The 22,834-nt window shown below is 41.6% G+C and overlaps 1 protein-coding gene across 1 annotated transcript in view; it reads left to right on the forward strand.

The window, feature by feature from the left end:
- Positions 1-22,834, forward strand: part of LOC135882881 (complement factor H-like) — a 116,847-nt gene that overhangs the window by 86,392 nt on the left and 7,621 nt on the right. The window contains 2 exon segments of the mRNA XM_065409916.1: positions 14,608-14,790; positions 20,913-21,113. Of these exon segments, the coding sequence (XP_065265988.1) occupies positions 14,608-14,790; positions 20,913-21,113 (384 nt within the window).

A 22,834-nucleotide genomic window follows, 5' to 3' on the forward strand; every position in this document is an offset into this window, starting at 1 on the left:
CCAATCCTGGTGGTTTGTAGCAGATATTTTTTGCCTTTTATTTTTCATTCTTGTCATCCGACCCTAATGGGTTATTGATATGGATATGGGTTTTAATAGTTTGGTTCCAGCTCTAATATTAATATATGTATTTTTCACTTTTTAGTTTGATTTCTTGTTTTGATTTTAGTTTGTTCATATAAAATTTACTGTAATGAAATGCTGCCTAATAGTTTTATTCTTTATTTCTATATTGTTGGAAAGTGTTAGCACCACTTACTATTGGTAATGGTGCAATAACTTCCTTCCCACTGCCAGAATATGTAACAGGTTCAACAATAGAATACAAATCCAAACGTTTACATGCGGTAAAGGGTTCTCACATTGGCCAGTGGACAGAACCACCAGTTTTCTTAGTATGTAAAAACATTTATTACATGATACTAGATTTCTCTATGGTGCTCAGCACTGATTGGGGCAGATCCTGGGCCCTGCTAAGGTCATCTGGTGTCTACATAAAATACCTTTCTATTGTGTCTTTGGGAATTTAGCCCAATAACTGTCTTTCTGTGCCAGGTTCAAAGCCCTTTAAAGTAGGTGGGAGTGTGTACAAAAAATTAGTCACAGAAAGCATGATCTAAAGGCAGGTGGAGAAATTTTAATTACAGGGAAAAGTTTCAGTATCTTGGTATGCCCCCCTTCACCCCCCAAAAAAGTAAATGACACATTAAGCTTTTAATTGCACAACACTTAAGAAATGTAGAGTCACTGCTATGGCACAGCATCTCCCACCTTTAGCACTGGAGGTCCCCATTTCACTCCCTGGTTAAGGCTGCTGTCACAACTTCACTTCCCTTAGTTTTTAACTTTGCCCTTGTCCACATAGGCACTCATAGGGCAAAGTTAGCAGCGGCACAACAGCAAGAGGGACACATGAACCAAAAAGACTGTCAGCACCATTCCACTAGACTTCCAGTTTCTTTAAATCCTGCTTTGGGGTGGGAAACTGACTCTTTTGAAGAATATTTCTGACCAATGAACACATTTGTATGATCGCGAGCAATTCTGGGAGCTGTGTTTTATGATTCTAAGGGCAGGGAGAGGGTGTTCCAATTATTAAGAAACTTGAAATTGCAAAAATCAAGCACTCAAAAATTAGGAAATGACAGAATTAAGGTTGCTGTGCATCTTGAATTAATCTTCCCTGTGTGTATGAATTATGATACATTCTTTTAGTTACAGTCCATTAATTCCTATGTTACCACTCACAATGCCTTAGCTCCTGCCTCATCCGACTTTGTGCCTATAAGCCCCTTAGACTCACTCCACCAACTCTGCTCCCCCCATTCTCTGGCTCCCACAACCTCCTTCCCTCCTTGCTGCTATTCTGTCCCCGCTCTCTCCCACTAAACATCATTCCTCATCCCTCTTTATTCAAATCAGGCTGATTCCTAATTCTCCTTCAGGCTACCTAGATGCCAGCCAGGGGGGCACTGATAGTACATGAGACATAGTCTCCCTCCTCTCAGTTTCTGTACCCAATGCCACAGTGATCTCTGACATTAGGGCAGAGCAATTGTTGGAAAACTCCTGCAGCCCCAGAATGGTGATTGCCCAGTGCAGACAGAATCTTTGATGAATTTAGTTGTCAAATTCGAGGAAGTCTCTACTGAGCATGTAGGCACTGTGATTTTTTAAAGTATTATAAGGAGTGTCATGGAGTCCCACTCATAGGTGAATATTGCTTTCTTTCTTTCTTGTTGTTGTTGTTAAGCAACTAGACTGGAGAGAATACTAGAACATGTACTATAGTGAATAACTTTACATTAGTTTGGACGGATCCTAGGGCACCACGTAGGTCTTTCCTTCATTCTAGCCTATGAAAAAGAAATTAAAATGTTTGCAAATATGCTGTCTTCCTACCCTATGTTTAAAGCATCATAAGAAAAATATTCATGCAATGGATATTTGTGTGGGTTGTTTATCCCTAAATAAAAAAGATAATATGCAGGTGTTTTAGGGTAATTGCATTTATTTTTCACCAACAGCCCACAGATAAAATACTTGTAAATGTTTTCCTATAACATGGCTTGGGAACTTATTCTCCACAGTCTGGTGTTTCCTTAACAGTGAGTGTAGAACTGTGAGATTGGAACCACAGTTGCAAAATAAGAGAACATAACTTTACGGTTATTTGGTAGCAATGTACAGGGTTTTCTGCTCCCAAAACTTTTTCAGTTTCTTTCAGTGAATGTTGATGCCTATCCCGTACAATGTAGTGTGATGCACTAAAGATAATCCTGTATTTGTAAGTGTCCCTGCCTCATGGTGTTATGGATGTCTCCACAAAAGCAATTATCCACATCTACTATACTCCCCAGAGGGACAAAAGGACTTGGAGGATGAGCTACAGTCTGATAACGTAAAGTAAGTAAATGTGAATAGCACTAATAGTCTTTAACCTTTGCTGGGAAGTTCCCCCAAAACATGATTTACCAGAATAAGCTCTACCTCACTCCAAAATTCAAAGTGTCTGTATGTCCTGATCAATGACTGATAAACAGTCAGGCTTGCACAATACCAGCTTCCACTGGCAAATGCTATCTCTCAGGCCTGGGCTTCACTCAAGTTTTTCGCCACAACCTAATTGGCTGCCAGTTAATATGAGATAGTTGACACAGACATAAAGGGTAATGTAAACACTGCCCAAATGTTTGTTCCAGGCTCCTGGTTTACTGAATCGATCAACCTGGAGTAAACCTCTAGCATAGATATAACCTGTCCACTGCACCTGCCAGCCCAGCTGCCTCCTCCTGGTGCTGCCTTTGAGGAGGGAAGAGGACTGGGGCCATGCACATTCACCCTGAAGATCCTGCCACCTTCAGAAAGCGGGTGACCCAGCAACTAGATAATCAAAAATTGTGACATGTGCAAAAGAGTGGGTTGGTCATAGAGTAAAAGAGTCAGGAAATGATGTGAGGGGAAACCTCTATGTCATGAAAGAGGAGCATTGGGAAACAAAAAAACAACTTGTTTTGTGTTCCTGGTGGAGTTTATATCTGTTATTTCTGGAATTAGATGTTGCAAGAGAAGAGGTCGGGGGTGCAACAGAGAGGGGTTATAAAGGAAGGTCAGTCTTCATTTGCTGAGGACAGGATCCAGAGAAGAGCAGAACTCCATGTCAGCTATTACAAGTGCTGGGTGTACTTTATCAATCACCAGCATGACTTTGCTGAGAGGTATCATCATTCAGATACTCTGGGCTTTCTATGCTAAGGGACAAGGTAAGATGCAAAATGAATTAAAAGATCCTCAGCCCCATTTTGCAAGGGTAAAACAATGACTCATGGAACATGGTAAATAGGGGGTTTAGTGACAAATGGAGGAGAGTGCGTGAGAACCTTTGCAGATGGAGGGTTAGTTATGGAGCCTTACCTTTGTGGTATTCTAGAGACTATTCCCATGTGTCTACTGCCTAATGAAACAAGGCTAATGAAACAAAATACTTCAGAGGGATTCAGAGTGCAAAAGTATGTGAGTGTTCCTAGTAGCTCCGTGTGCATTATTGCTGTAATCCTGACAGCTGGTGAAATTTACTAAGGTACTCACATATCTGTTTCCTGTTCATCTCCATAGTTATTTTTGCCACATTAAATGAATTATGAATTCAACAGGATTTATGTTTGTTTAGCAATTGTTTTTATTTCATATCACTCCAAGCTGATTGTAGAAAAGTTTCTGGTATATGGGCCTGATATATAGATAATATAGGGAAAGATGCCTTAGAAATAGCTCTAGATAGTGCATTGAGCTCTATAGAGAAGGGGGCATTTTAATCTTTGACACTAGACCTTCTGAGTCCTTTCCCATAACATCATTCAGTGAACTAGGACTTAGAGGGATGACTTTCCAAGAGACTGGGAGGGTTCCAAGCAGTTAAGAACTTTGGTACACTAAAGAAGTAATTTGAATCATAACTGTTAATGTAGGACAGGCTGTTTTTGCTCAAATAATCCATGTTAATTGAGCTACTCAGTAGTTCAGTGTATTACATTCTGGAAGATATGCACTTCCTCAGGCAGGCATATCTGGATAACTGGATTCCACGTACACCAAACTCTGCACAGAAAATGACATGAGGTGCCAGTACACTGTGCTATCAGTTGTTTCATTGTCTCGGTTAATTGTTTTATACATTAGCAGACATTAATTCCTCAGTAAGACTCAAGAGTTTGTAAAGCTTGAGGTTTTAGATCTGAACTGGTTAATGAAGTAACTTCTTTTTTCTTGAGTAATGAAAAATGGTTGATTAGACGTTGGTCAAAGTTCCCCCCAAACATTTACTTTTGGACTGACAAAGAACATGAGAAACTTCAGCCCCAGTAAATGCTTCGAATGAAAGAATTGTCTGAGCCATAACCCTGGCATTGGTAAGGAGGTGCTACACTAAATTAATATTGAGTTTTCTTTACATGAACATTAAAATGTTTGTGTTCAAAGAGAAGTATTAGCATTGACAAACAATAAATCCTGATATGATTTGATATGTTAATTCAGGAAAAAGCATAAGCTGTTCCAAGAATTCTGAATACTTGAATCAATATATGGCAATCTCTGCTTTATGGTCATTGATTTCTTATTTGTAAGAGTTTTCTTTACATTCAAAGGGTCAAAGCAGAAGGCTAAAGGTGCAGGCCTTGCTCCTGTGAGCAGACCCACACAAAGGGATGACTTTTATGAGCAGAGATTACTCACATGAGTGAGGGTGCTAGACAGGCTTTTAATTAAGAGGAGTAACAGATGGGGTGACAAATACAAGTAGGGGAGGACAAAGGTGACAACAGCATCATCATTTAGTGGCTTAGGTGAGTGATTCACACATCCTAAATTTACATGATTAAAAAAAAAAAACCTTTATATATATGGGCTGAGATTGTCAAAGTCCCTTAAGAATTTAGATACACAATAGTCATTGAAAATAATAGTATTTCTCCTTCATCTTCTAGGCATCTTTGAACATCTCTGCCATAATCTGATTAGATAACATTTCTCCAGACCTCAGCATTTTTCATTCATTGGATCTAGATTTCCCAGAATTTGTGGGTGTTGGATCCAGTATAACTGAGGGATTTCTTTTTCTAAAAGACTAAACAAAATGGTAGTTGGGAACACTGGTGAACTGACCTCTAGACTCCAAGTACATGTGCAGGTTTTATGGGCCTAATGTATCTAAAATAAAATATAGAAATCTTTAAAAATAAGCCAGATTATGTAGCTATTAGTAGCATTATATATATAATAATTGAGAGGGCATGTTCAATCTTAATTGACAACACTGAAGTAGATTATGCCATGATGGGCTCATTATAAATGCTTAGGTAGACTACTTTAGATTAGACAGAATTGTTTTCCATTCAGACTCAGAAGTTTTATTCAGATTTGGGCAGGGAGGGTTCTGATATTTGGACAATATTCAGAGCCTCCAAATCTAAATGATATCTGATTTGAACACTAGCCTTTGCCCACTTCTCTCTGTAGGACTCCCTCCCCCTCTCCCAGAGCCCCATGCCATATTTTAGACTTGAATGCGTTGACCAGTGTGGATGTGATAAGATTACACAGTTCTTCACTGTTTATCATTTCAGTGATAATGTCACCAACATGGAATAGGTTTCTAAGTAACAAAACATGAAAGTCCAACCTGCCTGCAAAATGATTTTTTTTTCTTTCAATGATGGTTTGTTTATATAAAGTAGAGAAAGAGGGAGAGATAAAAGTGTTATATTTTAGCTCAAGTCAGTCTTTTGGAAATATTTATACAATCTAAAATCTACCAGAGCTCTGCACTGCAAGCTGACAAAATAGTCTGAAATGCTTTTTCAGATGCTCAGTTACCCAATCTGCACCTATAATGAATAACACTGTGTGTTTGGTTTGTGTAGTGCCAGTATGTGAACAGCCGCCGGATGTTGATTTTGGCAAAATTATTAGTGGTGAGAAATCGCAATATGTGGAGAGTGACTCTGTGCAGTACAGCTGCTATCCTGGATACACACTGGCAGGATCTGAACGGATAATGTGTGATGGGAGAAACTGGATGCCAGCGCCAAAATGTTTGGGTAAAGGGAAATTTGAATCTATTTTATTCCCCACAGCTTAAGTCTTGGTGAATTTTTGTTAATGAATGCAGATGTATGTAGAACTCGGTAGTTGATCAGAGACCATAGGTGAGAAGAATCCTTCATTATTCCACTATTGCAGGAAAGCAGTTGGTTGCCGTCACCGTGTCTCCATGTTGTGGAGTTAGGGTGCATTCTGACGCAGGTATTTGACCAGGGAGAAAACAAGTAATATATTAAATTTCCATCACTGGATTTTATAGCATTGTTTTTCTAGTGGGTTCAATGCGTTCTCCTTCAATGTAGATGTTGACATTATAATGACGGTGGAGTCACCTTCTTTCCTTATTCCTGGAACAGCTTTCCTTCTTCAAATCCCTCCACAAAACCCACCTCTTGTGGCTTGACTTCCCTCGCTCCCTGCAATCTATGCTCAGGCATTCCTTATTCCAGCTCCCAAGAGGACAATTTATAAATAGTAATTTTAAACATTTGGCAATTTAAGAAATATTAGAAAGCCTAAGAGGTTAATGTAAAATGGCTAACTTTAAACCCCTGCTTGCCTCGCCTCATACATCTCCCAAGAAATTTAACCCTTTCCCCCTGTATTGTGAATACCACACTGAGCCCCTAAAAGTAATATTCTTAGTCACAACTTTAACTCGTGTGCCACATTTTCACTAGTACAATGAAACCTATCAAAAGTGTTCCATTGAGGGACTGATAAAAATCAGTCAACAGAAATGATCTTCTGATAAAAATGAAACAGAATTGTACTCAATATACTTTGGGGTTCTTAGGGATGGTCTCCTAATGAAAGTAATTGCTTAATAAAGGTGGTCGCTTTGGAGAGGTAATTTGAATTTAGTTTTCTATTCTCTTCAGTGACTTCTCTGGTGACTCCAATTCCAACTATCCAATCAGCAACCATCTCCCTTTCACCATTCCTTGACAAGTTTAATTTGCAATCAAAATGCAATTAGACTCTGAGCCCAATCACCCAATGGAAGCAGTTTTAGGCCCCATATCTAATGCAGACTCATGAAATTTATTATGAGATTTAGTTAATAAATTATTTTTGATATTTGCCATAATCACTTTCTGCGGCCAGATCATAGAAGAGATTCTTATTGTGGTGAAAGATGAAAATAAAGCAATAGCTTTAATTGTGTGTAATCTGATTTAGAGTTTTGGAACTGATTAACTTAAAGCTTTGTGGTGAATAATACGTCGTTCTAATTTTTTCCTGTTTACATTTAGCACCATGTACCATCACAAAACAGCAACTGGAGGACAAAAAACTGCTTCTGTCCAGTGGCCGTAGACGTACAATAATGGTTGTAAATGATCAAATAGTGGAATTTTCCTGCAGTGAAGAATATAACCCCACAGATCCTTCAGCCAGGAAGTGTGTTGATGGACACATAGATTTTCCACTGTGTATCTCTGGTAAGTATGATAATTTGCAGACACTGTCTATAACTCACATGAAATGAGGGGAAGATAACGAAGAAAATCTCATCCAAAGTAGTCTTACGGGTGAACAAGCAATGATTGGGCATGCAGTATCATTTTGTTTGTTTGTTTTTGCTTAGCCACAGGAAAGAAATGTGGACGTCCACCTGTTGTTGCTAATGGAGATATAACTACTTTTTTGCAAAAAGAGTATGCCTCAGGCTCTTCTGTGGAATACAAATGCCAAAAGTTTTATTCAGTGAAAGGGCAAAATAAATCTTTCTGTAACAATGGAAACTGGACAGAAACACCAATTTGTGAGGGTAAGATGATGTTTATATATCTGGTAGTAGGTAAAAGTGCTTCACAGTTCAAATATAATTTTTGTTACAGTATTTTGTACCAATATTTTGAACTTTGTAATATAGAGATTTTACTGTTAGAAATCTAAATATTTCTGATGAAAGTTCAAAATCTCCTGAGCTTCTTTTAGAAGTTATTGGAAAATGTATTTTCTTTACAATTTCAATGAAGTCTTTTTAAAGGAACATTCAATGAAATTTCAGGGTGGAAAATTCGAAATTGACAAAAGTAAATACTTTTTCACAGAACACGTAATTAGATGGTGGAACTCATTGCCATAGGAAGTGATTGAGGCCAAGAAGTTAGCAAGACTGAAAAAGGAATTCAGTGTTTATATGGCCTACAAGAATATCCACAATTATCATGATTAATAATGATAAAAAATGTGGAAACAATATTCACACACCTGTTTCAGGGTTAAATCAGTCTGTAATTATTAGAGATCAAGCTGAGATCTAATATTAGGGGGTGGGGAGCAAATTATCCCATCTCTGCCTGCCTCAGGGTTCTTACACCTTCCTCTGATGCATCTGGTACAGGCCACTGGCTGAGATCTAATCTGGGAATCCCAGGTTCTTGACCAGACCATTTTTCTATTACTAACATCAAAACAAATTTGTGATTATTGGAAAAGCCAGGTAATATCTTGTTCAGTGTTTGTTCCTGACAATCCAGATACTTTTCTTCTATCTCTGCCCCCGAATCACTCCACCTAGACCTCAACCACGATAACTATATGTACATCATTAGATTTCTGCTTTTCTCATTCTAGAGCCATGTGTTATCTCTCAGGAAGAAATGCAAAACCGTGGCATAGAGCTGACTGAGACATACAATGGAAAACAATACATACAACATGATGATTTTGTTGTGTTTAAGTGCAAATCAGGACATGTACCCCAGGCATTTTTATCTCCTGATTTCACTGTGTGGTGTCATTCAGGCAATATTGTGTATCCCCAGTGCAATAAAGGTATGTGTTCCTTAATTAAATTACTATTCCTTGGGATATTCTGAGCTGGGAGGAAAATGAGCAAACTTGAAACAAAAGACCAGTGCTTCATAGGCTTATATTTGATAAATACAGAAAAAATGACACCACTATCAAAAGTGTGGAATGTACAGATGACACTTATGGAATGAATTTACTTGTTTTTATTTAGGAGGGCTTCATTGATTTAGTTGTTAGAAAACAAAGATTTAATAGATCAGGGTAGATAGCAGCATTAAGTGCCCTGTTGCCTTATTTGTCATACTGGAAATAGAGCAGCACACATTGGAAAATAATTAGCCTTTAAAGGAGAAATCAAATTGGATGCATTTATGGTTAAATTAGCTCCCTTGCAAATACAGGTGTGGGTTTATGAACCTAGCAGAGGTGCTTCTCTATTCATTTATCATTATTGGAAAGAGTTGGTAAGACAGTGGATACATGGGACCAGAAGGCAGAATTTCCTTGGGTGGTTTTTTTTCGTGTTCTCAACAAGGTCCTTCACGACAATCTATTAAGGGAAACAAATACTCAGAGTAAAGAATACAATTCTATATAAGTTAGAAACTTGCCAGGCAATGGGAAACTTGGGGTAATGCTTAGTGGGTTTGAGAGAATAGAACTGCATTCAGGCACCTTTCTCTCTCTCCACATTTGGGGCCATAAGTGGATAGTGGGGGAGAAACAGCTCCTGCCATAACTGTAAGCAGCACAAGGACTGTTCTAAGTTGTGCTGACAAGAGAAGTCCCATAGGGAACCTTCTACCAGCTGAGGACTGGGTGGGGCTGCCCATGACAAACTACTCCATCATACAGGGGGAATCTTCACCATTCCCAGTTAGAGATAGTTTAAAAGTTTTTTCATGTCACTCCAACGGTGCAAAAAGACCTTAACCGGGGTCAAGGATGTGGCCTCTAGAGTTTAATTAATGACAATTTAGAGTGGCAAGAACTTAAGTCAACTCAGGGCAAGCTTCTCAACATGCCATGCCCAAATGCAGGGCACAATGTATAACAAGGACCCCAAATGAGGGACACAAATGTTTAATTATGCTGGAATTTCTCCTAGACTCGTCCAGACTATGATATTAAATTGCTCTTTAATGTATATTAAGTAGGTCAGTGGAGAAGTGCTTATATCACAATAACCACTATCACATCTCACACTGGAAACCTCACTAGACAGATGTAAGCACTTCTCCACCTTCTTAGTCAGTCCAATACAGAGCACATAGAAATAGTCTACCCAAGATGCATGAACATTACTGAGCCTTCATAGAGCATGGATCTCATGGTAGATTAAAACTTCTCAGGAAGAGTAATTCCAATATTCTAGCCTTACCACCCTTCCTTCCATGTTGTCTGTACAGTGGGAGAGGTAACTACTTGGAATCAGGAACTAAGAGAGACCTGGAAGAAAAGAAAAATATGAGGCAAGTTAAACATTAATTTAAAAAAATAGCAAGATTGATCTTTTACTTTATTGAAGGCTCAGATTTTACAGGTATAGTTAGGGCAGGGAATAGTGCTACTAGAACTTCCACTTTACGTAACTAGTACCCTAATATAGTGCAATTACTCTGTGTTTCAACGCTCTGTGTTTATTTTAGATGTGTTAGGAAGGTGTGGCCCCCCACCTTCTATTCAAAATGGAGACATCATTTCTGACCTATTGCCAGTATATGCAGCAGGCTCTTCAGTGGAATACAAATGTCGACGTTTTCATGGAATGACGGGATCCAAAATAATCACATGTCGCTTAGGAAAATGGACAGCCCCACCAGTATGCTCAGGTACATATAAAATTATCCTTGTGATGTGAAAAAGAAACATGACTTTGCTCTTGGTTTTTTTGGGGGGGGGGGGGCGGGTTAGACAATCTGGCAGAGACTAGTTGGCATATCCACCTCAGGCACAGAGCATAAATTCCAAGGGAGAACCCACAGAGGAGTTTCTGTGAGTTGGGGAGGAAGAGCACAGTATGATGTGGATAGAGCTCGTCAGAAATTTTCCTACCGATAAAACACTGATTCAAACTTTTTGCAGAAACATGATGATTTTGATAAATCTCCATAGTTGTTTGCCTTTCATTCTATGCATCCTAACCCAAATGTTTTTACTAGTGCTGCTCTCAGTGGGATGCTACCCACCACATAAGGGGCAGAGGGAAGCAGGGCCTTGGCAGAAGAGCTAGCCAACCACAAAGGGGAGCATAAAACTCATCCCCCTCTAAACTGTAGTGGAGCATGCAACGCACCCTGATCACACCATAAAGCACCAAGCTAAACCATTGTGTTGAAGGGAGATGCAATGGTTTTGGAGCTATCCCTGAGGTGGAGAGCCTCCATGCTGCCCCAAACAGTTTCTTAAAGTTTAGCTATTAGATACAGAAGGCTAAGTGATATGTAGAAAGCCAATAGCTGTGTAGCTCTGTGAGAGTTTTTCTTCTCACTTTCTTGCTGCCTTTCATCCTCTATTTCCAGGGAAATTCAATACGTTAGTCATTAAAAAAAGCTATAGCTTCACTCATCATGTGATTTTTGGTATGTTCCCATGCCCCTCTTTTGCTTTATGACCCATCCCTTTTGCCTTATGTCCCTCCCCTAAGTCTCATTTTTGACATGTGCATTTTTGGTGCTGGCAGCCGTCTTGAAAAAAAATGGAAGTTTTAAAATTTCTGATTCCATTTCTCCTTTCTGGAAGTAGTAAAACTGAATGAAGCTTTGTGGCCCTTTCCTCATTAAGAAGAAAATATGTTTTTATGCATTTAGTGCAATTTTAAATAAAGTCTAGTAATCTGGTGTACAAAGTCTTAATGACAGAACAATACAAAAAAGTTAACATGCATGTTTTAGAAAAAAATAATTTTAAGACAGTTTTTTAATAATTATTTAGAAGTGTACTAATTTACAAAAATCTTAGCCATGGCAGAACAAAGTGTTAACACATATATATTAGCATCCCTTCTATCATTTAAGAAAAAAATTAAATGCAGATAGTTCACTTCTAAATAAAGCATTATGGTCAGAGGAATAAAGGAGAAGTCTTAATACATATACAGAATCATGCATTTTGAGAGACAAATATTTTTGTGCATTTAGAACAGTTCTAGTTCATTAAATAATTGTACAAAGTGAATGATAGAGAAATAAATGATAGAGAAATAAAGGAGTGTTACATAAAATCATACATTTGTAGAGAAAATTAAGTTAGTACATTTCTAAATAAAGTCATTGCATAATTAAAAACAGCTTAGTAACAGCAGACTAGAGAAATGTTATGACATGTTACTATGCATTTTCCTCATTTTTATAGGAAAATATTTTTAATTCAGTTAGCATATTTCTGAATAAAAACATTAAATAATTATAGAAAATAATAATGACAAAGGAATAAAGGAGAAGTATTAATATATACATATAGAGAGAATTATGCACTTTTAGAAAAAAAATTATGCAGATATTACAATTCTAAATGAAGTTGATTAAACAGTTCCACAAAGGTCACAAAGTATTATTTAGTGACTATTTAGAAAGGCATTAACTTCATGAAATATATATTTTCTTATAAAAATGCATAATTCTATATACAGTATGTATTAACAGTTCTCTTTTATGTTTCTACCTTAAGACTTAGTACATTTTTAAATAGTAATTAATTATACAAAATATATAAAAATTATTTTCTCTAAAAATAAGAAAAATGCATGGTGTGCATATATAAAACTTCTCCTTTATTCCCTGTCATTTAGACGTGGTACAATTATTTAATTTCTTTATTTAAAAATACAGTAAATGCATAAAATAATATTTTTCTCTAAAAATATGTGATTTTATACGTGTGTGTGTATATATATATACATATAAACTCTTCTCCTTTATTCCTCTGACTTTAAGGCTTTATTAAGAAATATATTAACTGCATATAAAAAGTATTATATATATATAGGAACACTTGATTCTGCCATTACTAACATTTTTTGTCACAACTGTTTTTCCCTACAGAAAAGATGCACGTTAGCCTTTCTTTATTCTTCGGTTATTACAACATTGTACACCTGTTTACTAGTCTTTATTTAGTATTGCATTAAAAATATAAAATGTGTTCTCTTGTTAAAATGAGGAAAGAACAAGAAACATATATTTCTTTTCTATTTCTAATGCATCTAATAAGAATACATTAAATAGAAAGGAAAAACTTTTTTTTCAAAATGGCAACCAGTGCCAGAAATGCACATTTCAAAAGTGAGACCTAGGGATGGGACATAAAGCAAAAGGGGCGGGCCATAAAGCAGAAAGAGAGCAGAGACACATGTCAAGTTATGTTGAGTAAAGGTATAGTATTTTATTACTCATGTTAATTTTTAGCCTTACCGTTTTCAAAACTTTATCTTGTTTATCCCAATCTCACTTCCCTTTCTGTGAGAAGAGAAGCAGAGAGAGAGAGAGAGGAAAAGGCAGTTTGTATTAGAGAGTAAATTTCAGATGATGACTTTGGCTTCTCTATGAATTATTTTTAAAATCCATCCAGTGAAGGGTTCTTTCTAAAGGGCACAGCTTAGCCACATCTATGATTTTATCAGTTATAGGGACATCAGGAGGTTTTTGTGTCCTGGGATTCTTTCTTCCCTTTTTCCCTCCATTTGTGTGGTACTTCTTTTTTGTATGACAGGGATCGGCAACCTTTGACATGCAGCTCACCAGGGTAAGCACCCTGGCAGGTCGGGCCCGTTTGTTTACCTGCCGCGTCCGCAGGTTTGGCCAATCGCAGCTCCCACTGGCCGCGGTTCGCCACTCCAGGCCAATGGGGGCTGCGGGAAGTGGCGCAGGCCGAGGGATGTGCTGGCTGCAGCTTCCCGCCACCGCCATTGGCCTGGAGCGGCAAACCGCGGCCAGTGGGAGCCGCGATTGACTGAACCTGTGGACGCGGCAGGTAAACAAACCGGAGCGGCCCACCAGGATGCTTACCCTGGTGAGCCACGTGCCAAAGGTTGCCGATCCCTGTTGTATGATTTACACTCATTTATCTCTCTAGCATTATTCTATGTTTCATATTCCACTCCTTTGGCCCGTATTGTCCCAACTTCTATTTAGCTTCTATCCTCTTACCATTATTTTACCCCCAGTCTTTCAATATGCAGATACCATGGTAACATCATAATTCACAATACTCTGAGACAAGTGCTGGGTGCATCAAATACCCTACATGGTAATATGGTCCTGGAGAGATTAGGTACTTCACATGGATGCACGTCTCAGTTGATTGATCCACATGAGCCTTGGGAGGGGAGGAGTTGGGCCAAAGCCTCTTACTTTCTGTTTCTGTGCTAGTCAGTGCTCAAGACAGAATGGTGAAATTAGTTGGGCAGAGATGATTGACCCAAAGGCTTTCAAATTAACTTGTTTGAAAAGCAACCCAGAATCAGATTTTATCAAAGCTAGAGTAGCTAGTTACCTATTTTGCCATCAGTTCCATACTGCTAGTATGGAAGTATCATGCTGTGTCAACTTTAAAGATATATCTTGTAGTATTTTGTGTTCAGTTCCAATACCAAGAGGATTTTTTAAAATTTTCCTTTGGGATCTTTCCTGCTCTATCACAGTACATTTGATAGCACTATTCTGAAATATTTGTGATCTTACAGCATTTATTGTAAATAATCTCTGATGTGCATGTTTTTTATTTCTACATTAATTTTAGAGGCTGCTAGAAAGTGTGGGCACCCACCTGCTATTGATAATGGAGACGTCATGGCCTTCCTACAGAAAGAATATGACTCAGGTTCAAGAGTGGAATACAAGTGCCAAAGTTTTCATAGAATGAAGGGATCTGCCTTTGTTAGCTGTGAGTCTGGCCAATGGACAGACCCACCAGTTTGCTTAGGTAGGTACAAATATCTACGATATGAAAAAGAATGTGATGAGTTATACAACTGTGGTATTTTTCATATTATGGGCCCAATCCTGAAGTCACCTGTTCTGGTGTAACACCAGATTAATTCCATAAATCTGAATGGAGTTACCCCTGATTTATACCAGAGCAAGTGTAGGGGAGACTCACATTCTTTATAGGGACATCAGTGCAGATTTTTCAAAAGGAAAAGATTGGCAAATGGCAAACACCCACACCATTATAAGTATTTAGAATGAACCCCCAAAATATATCTTAGTTAAAACCTGCAACAACCATTATAATGAAACTACCGTTTACTGTACGTGAAAAGATATATTCAAATATATATTTTAGTTGAAAAGATTTCAACTATAGCAGATGCTGTGAAATACAATTCAATAACTTATGGAAGACCAGGAGGAATATTGGTCACTGCTCTTCAGTACTTGGAGTGGACACGATGCTGGCATGAGCAGCAGGGTATTCCACTTTTGCCCAAGGGGAACTCTAACTGGCATAAAACCAATATAGTCTGCTCTCTCCAACCTCCATATGCTGAGAGTGAGAGGGGAGAGGGTGGCTGGAGTACACTGTGGTGCAGGGATCCCCAGCTGTGCAACTACCTCTGTGTGGTTCTTAAATTTATGATGAACTGATCATGTAGCCCACCACATCCCCTTTCTCTTCTGCCATGTCACCTACACAAAGGTCAGGGTGGGGGGCGGGGGGAAGAGGACAACGGGGAGCCTGATCTGCCAGCTTCATATCATCAAAAAGTAAGTATCCTTCCACATGGATGGTATTTTGTTGGCCCGATTTAGCTAGATTCTGGCCCACTTGCACCAGCTGAGTGGCACAAAGGGGCCAGATTGTAAAATAGAATATAATGCTGTCTCTCTCTCTCTCTTTATTCAGCCAGCCCCAGTCTCTTCTCTGTTCCTTCCCACAATCTGACCCCGATTAGTATGAAAGCCTCCTTCTCTAGAGCTCCTTCTTGTTCTCTCAACCGTACCATCTCTCCTTTTCTGTTCAAATCTTATCTGAAAATATTTCCCTGCTTTATTTAGCTATTGTGCTACAGCAGGGCCAGGGAGAAGTGGGAGAGTCGGGGGAGATATATAAGCCCTAGGCTAATTAAGGTGTGGTTCCCTATAGATGAGGGTAGGTTACTATAGGTTAATTGGAGCACCTGTAGTCAATTAAGGCCCTGTCAGGAACTTAATAAAAAACCCCTGCTTCAGGCAGACAGCGTGGTATAAGGAAGGAGAGAGGACTGGAGTTTGGAAGTGTGTTGCTGAAGAATTGAAAGACCAGAGAACTGGAGGGCAGGGAGACTCCCTCCCCCAGCATCCAGGACCAAGGGTAACCCTACCCAAGGGGGAAGATGGTTAGAAACCTGCAGGTGTTGAGAGGGGCTGGGGCTCAGAGTGAGGAGCAAACCCAGACCCCTCCTCCCTTTCTCAACTCTACCACCTTCCCGGGCCATTAGTGGGGCCCTTGGCACCCCAAGAATAGGGGCAAAGGGTGGCGTACTTTCCCCCTGCCAAGAAAAGTGCGGGACCACCATATCAACATCGGCCATTTTGCCGTAGTGTCTGGAGTGGGATTTCTGTGCCGTGAATGTAACCCAGGGTGGGTCATGACCACCCCATCCCCAAGATGGAGGACGTGGTCAAAGCACTGGTGTAAGCCACCGCTGCCCAGCAGGAAGCTACCCGGGTCCAGGCAGCCACCCATCAGGAGGCCATGCGGCTGCAGCAGGAGACTAATCACCTGCTGATGAATCAGGCCACCCAAGATTGGGCCATGCTGCAGGAACTCGTGAACCAGGTGAAGGCCCTTACAGAGCTGAGCCGCGGGTATGGCGGGACGTGAACCACACGGGCCAGCTACTGTCTGCAGAAAATGACCCAGGAGGATGATGTGGAGGCATACCTCCTGGCCTTCAAGAGGAGAGTCCTACAGGAGGCCTGGCCCCAAGACCAGTGGTCTGGCATCCTTGCCCCATTTTTGTGCGGGAGGCACAAAATGATATGACCCCAGAGGAGGCGGCAGATTACCCACTGCTGAAGGCAGAGATCCTAGCCAGGTCCAAGATAATGATGGCCTTGCAAGCCCAGAAGTTCCATGAATGGCAGTATTGTGAAGACAAGACACTGCGGTCACAACTGTTTGACCTAATCCACCTAGCCCGGACGTGGTTACGCCAAGAGGCCCTCCACTCTGAGAAAATGATGGAGCTCCTGGTGCTGGACCGCTATATGAGGGGACTATCTTCGAGCCTGGGTAGGCCAGAATGACCCCTCCACCTATGATGAACTGGTCACCCTCGTGGAGAGACAACTGGCAGCCCGTGAACTGTTTGAAACCCAAGGAGGTGAAATACAGTGTTCCAGGAAGCCAGTCCCGACCCAGAGGCCCTGGATTATTGAGAACTCCAAGAAAGCCATAGCTGAAAGAACAGGCAACAAGGAGCGGCCCACGGCCCTGAAGGGACCTAGGGGTCTGGGGCAGGAGGGCTGGGCAAACGGGTCAGAGAGCCCAAGACAGAGGGCAACCTCCGGGATGAGATATTGTCACAAGTGTGGGGAGTTGGGGCATATAGCAGCCCAGTGCCCCAACAGAGAGGAGCCCATGCAAGGCAATCTGGGGGATCGCAGGGACCAATGTGGCCTAATCAGCCTGGTGGGGGTTGCAACAACCCCACATGAGTACACCAGGCCAGTAAAGATGAACAATATCAGACCAGAGTGGACTCTGGGAGTGCTGTCACTCTGGTCTCAGGGAAGTTAGTGGGGCAAGACCAACTGAGCCGGGCCAAGAACATAAGAATGGCCATACTGGGTCAGACCAAAGGTCCATCTAGCCCAGTATCCTGTCTACCAACAGTGGCCAATGCCAGGTGCCCCAGAGGGAGTGAACCTAACAGGTAATGATCAAGTGATCTCTCTCCTGCCATCCATCTCCACTCTCTGACAAACAGAGGCTAGGGACACCATTTCTTACCCATCCTGGCTAATAGCCATTAATGGACTTAACTTCCATGGTATTTATCCCTCTGATATATTTAAAGAGAGCAATCATATCCCCCCTCAGCCTTCTTTTGGTTAAGGTAAACAAACCGAGCTCCTCGAGTCTCCTTTCATACGACAGGTTTTCCATTCCTCGGATCATCCTAGTGGCCCTTCTCTGTACCCGTTCCAGTTTGAATTCATCCTTTTTAAACATGGGAGACCAGAACTGCACACAGTACTCCAAATGCGGTCTCACCAGTGCCTTGTATAACGGAACCAGCACCTCCTTATCCCTACTAGAAATACCTCGCCTAATGCATCCCAAGACCGCATTAGCTTTTTTCACGGCCACGTCACATTGCCGACTCATAGTCATCCTGCGATCAACCAGGACTCCGAGGTCCTTCTCCTCTTCCGTTACTTCCAACCGATGCATCCCCAGCTTATAACTAAAATTCTTGTTATTCATCCCTAAATGCTCACCCCTGCTCCACTGCCGCCATCCCCAGAGCGCGCCACAACTCCCCTTCTCCCCCCTCCCTCCCCGGCTTGCCGCGGGGGAGCGGAGGTGAGCTGGCGGGGGGGGGGGGGGGCGGCAATTTTTTGATGGCCTAGGGGCGGCAAATTTGTTAATCCGCCCCTGCCTTGGGGAACACCACTAGTTACCCCTCTCCATTCTGAACATTTACCATTTATTCCTACCCTTTGTTCCCTGTCTTTTAACTAGTTCTCAATCCATGAAAGGACCTTCCCTTTTATCCCATGACAACTTAATTTACGTAAGAGCCTTTGGTGAAGGACCTTGTCAAAGGCTTTCTGGAAATCTGTACTATGTCCACTGGATCCCCCTTGTCCACATATTTGTTGACCCCTTCAAAGAACTCTAATAGATTAGTAAGACACGATTTCCCTTTACAGAAACCATGTTGACTTTTGCCCAACAATTTATGTTCTATGTGTCTGACAAATTTATTCTTTACTATTGTTTCAACTAATTTGCCCTGTACTGACGTTAGACTTACCGGTCTGTAATTGCCAGGATCACTTCTAGAGCCTTTTTTAAATATTGGCGTTACATTAGCAATCTTCCAGTCATTGGGTACAGAAGCTGATTTAAAGGACAGGTTACAAACCATAGTTAATAGTTCCGCAACTTCACATTTGAGTTCTTTCAGAACTCTTAGGTGAATGCCATCTGGTCCCGGTGACTTGTTAATGTTAAGTTTATCAATTAATTCCAAAACCTCCTCTAGTGACACTTTAATCTGTGACAGTTCCTCAGATTTGTCACCTACAAAAGCTGACTCAGGTTTGGGAATCTCCCTAACATCCTCAGCCGTGAAAACTGAAGCAAAGGATCCATTTAGTTTCTCCGCAATGACTTTATCGTCTTTAAGCGCTCCTTTTGTACCTTGATCATCCAGGGGCCCCACTGGTTGTTTAGCAGACTTCCTGCTTCTGATGTACCAAGAGCACCGGAGTGACGTGTGTCCACGGCACAGTAAATTTCTACCCCACAATCCCAATACAGATTGAGATCCCAGGGAACACTACCAAGGTGACTGCAGGGGTGATCCCCAAGCTCCCATACCTAACTTTCCCGGGTTCGAGAGCCTACTGCCCCCCATCAAGTTAGGGGAGGGCAGTAAACCCCGGGCAGAGAGCGAGGCGCCCATGGATGGCTCTGCCCCAATTTTTGCTGGGTTTTCCCCAGAGTTATTTTCACACCCCTCCCCCCCTCCCCAGGAAGTCCCAGAAATCTAGATGGGAAAGGAGGGCAGATAAAATATTAGGAACCAGGATTTTGGCAGCAAACCAGAGAGCTGCCCTGGTTGGGAGGCAGCCCTGTCAGGGAAACCGCAAGGTAGCAGAGACCAGTGAAGACCCAGAGATGGCCCCCAGCACGAGCGAAAGCACTCCAAGAGGAGGAGGGGAGATCGATCCAATAGAATCAGGCCAGAACGGTCCCGCCTGTGAGTGTTTTGGGTGGGTCCAACCTTATGACCCACTGTGTGTGAATGTGAGGGAGGAGATAGTAGAGGTAAATGGCATGCCTGTAGAAGTGAAAACTAAAGGCCCAAGGCCATACTATATAATCAAGCATGATCTGTTGTACTGGGTAGTGCCAATATGGGGAAGTAGTGGAACAGCTCTTGGTGCCACGGAAGCACACAAGGGTGTGCTTTAGAGTCATCTGTTTGGGGGACATTTAGGAGCAGATAAGACCCTGGATATAGACCTAAGGAGGTTTTACTGGTCAGGGGTACGGGCAGAAGTCCAGCGCTATTGCACCTCCTGCCCACAGTGCGAGCTTCATAGCCCCTGACCTCAGTTAAGGGCCCCGTTGATACCCTTGCCTGTAATTGAAGTCCCTTTTGAAAGGATAGCCATGGATCTAGTGGGCCCACTAGAAAGATCAGCCCAGGGCCACCGAAGCATACTCATCATCTTGGACTACGCTACGCAGTACCCCAAAGCCATTCCTGTAAGAAACCCCGCATCCAAGGAGCAACGGTATGCCGTAGTAGAAGAGGAATGCCTAGCAGTTAAATGGGCCATGGAAATTCTATGGTACTACCTACTTGGGCGGCGGTTCACCCTTGTGATGGAGAATCCAGTAGATGCCTGGGGAACTTCTCGTATCGCAAACATCCGGTATGGAAGGAGGGTAATCCCAGTCTTTTCTGTCTTGTGCCACCACCTTTCGGATCATGCTCTTGAGTAAATCGCTCGACCAGACCATCTGTTTGGGGATGATAGACCGAGGTCCTCAAGGCTTGGATGCAGAGCAGGGTACATAAGTCTTTTATTACTCTCGACATGAAGGGAGTCCTTTGTTCTGTCAGGATCTCCTTAGGGATGCCTACTCTAGCAAAAGCCTGGACCAGTTTGTGTGAAAGTCTCCTTCTCTAGAGCTCCTTGTTCTCTCAACCGTACCAACTCTCCTTTTCTGTTCAAATCTTATCTGAAAATATTTCCCTGCTTTATTTAGCTATGTAAAGCATTTTGGGACAGGGTCAGTCTTAATACAGCTAGTGAATCAAATGTCCAATGATACATCCACATGTACATACTGAAATTATATTTTTCTATTTCCAGAGCCATGTACAACATCCCCAGAAGATATGGAGAAAAACAATATTGGGCTGAAATGGAGCTCGAAAACAAGATTGTATTTAGAAAGTGGAAACTTTGTTGAATTTGACTGTAAAAATGGATATGTGAAGGATCCAACATCTTCTGAATTTAGAGTACAGTGTGTGGAGGGGAAATTGGCATATCCTAAATGTAAGAGAAAAGGTAAATCTCCAGTGAAACTACAATATTGGTGAATTACCTGTCTTAATTTTTACTAGGGAATTCTCAGGTTTAAAAAATATTATGGCACCATTGTGATGGGTACCATAGAAACATGTGGGAAATCATGCTTCCTGACCCAGACAACTTACAATCTAAATAGAGAACACAAATGGTGGATTAAAGAGATTCATGGGTTACTTTGCTTGTGAGCTCTATTACTTGAGCTGGGACAATCTTCCTCTGACATCTGGGCCTCTTTAAGTTACCAACAGAGCAGAAAAGTTTTGTAAGTGTTCTTGTCTTACCCCAAGTTCTCTAGCTGGCCCAATTCCTCATTCAGATAGCTGACTTCTATTGTGGTCTGCACTCATTTGCTTTCCCTCTGAAGCTGATTTTTTTAGCTCGTTAAGTCAAGTCCTTGCTGGACCTCATCACTGTTAGGGAGCTCCATGTTGGGGAAAGATTTCATGATTGCCTCGAGTTACTGGGAAACCTTCTATCCATGAGGGTCAGTTTGCTGGTCCCCTCAATTATCTGTCTTGCCATTTTACACTGGGAGTGTTGCAGCTGGGCTTCTCAATTTGCTTAGAGACTTTGTAGTTGCTGACCCAACAAATATTTTCTCTCAGACTGCGAGTCGTCTCTTCACATTCAGCACTCTGTCCAAAAAATGCTTTCACAGCTTTTCTGTGGGGCTACTCTTCCAGGGCTTTTCTTGCTGTCCACTGGCTTTCCCACAGCTTTCTGGCAACTTCTACCTCAGACATAAACAGCTTCATCAATTAATCCTCAGCTCCTGTGTTTATTCATCACTACAGACATGGGCAACGCAGCAAAAATTAAGGAGTGTGTGAGTGGAACACAGATTTGCCTTCTTCCTGACTGTCCTCTTCCTTTCTCAGGCAGGCACCAACACCACCACAACCAGCAGTTTAAGTGCGCTGGCCCATAAACTCCTAATCCCATCCACTCCAAATCAGTGCCTGGTGTTGTGACCTGGCACACAGGATCACAGTGCAGATCAGGTCTGGCCCAGTCAAAAAACAATCAGGCCACAGTCCAGGTTCCCCCCACCCTGGCTTCATAGCCTATACCTAGTAAAGCCCCTTGTATCAGTTGAGTGACACAGAGGAGCCAGATTGTAAAATTGAGTCATGGTGTGTGTGTCTCTCTCTGCTCATCTGGTCCCAGCCTCCAACAGATTGTTCCTTTATACAGTATGACTACAGTTGTTTTGAAAGCCTCCTTCTCTCGAATTCCTTCTGGTTCTTCTTTGAGTAGTGTCCCAATGGGTGCTCCATTCTAGGTGCACTTGCGTCCCCTGCACCTTTGATTGGAGATTTCATGTAGTAGTGTCTGTTCAACCTGCGCATGCATCCTGCTGTGTCTCGTGCACCACACTGTAGTTATCTAGCACTATGAGGGTGAACTGCCCTGAATTCCTTTTCAAGCCTCAGAGAGAGTATCATTCTGCATGGGGAGTAGTCTGTTGGCCAGCTATGGCTAGATTCTGGCCCATTTGCATGAGCTGAGTGACACAAATGGGCCAGATTGTAAAATAGAATCTAACCTTGTCTCTCTCGCTATTCATCTAGCCCCGGTCACTTCTCTGTTCCTTCCCACAGTATCACCTGGATTTGTGTGAAAGCCTGTTTCTCGATAATTCCTTCTTGTTCTCTCAACCTTACCATCTCTCCTTTACTTTATAAATCTTATCTGTA

This window comes from Emys orbicularis, chromosome 8 (genome assembly GCF_028017835.1).
Source record: "Emys orbicularis isolate rEmyOrb1 chromosome 8, rEmyOrb1.hap1, whole genome shotgun sequence".
Taxonomy (NCBI): domain Eukaryota; kingdom Metazoa; phylum Chordata; order Testudines; family Emydidae; genus Emys; species Emys orbicularis.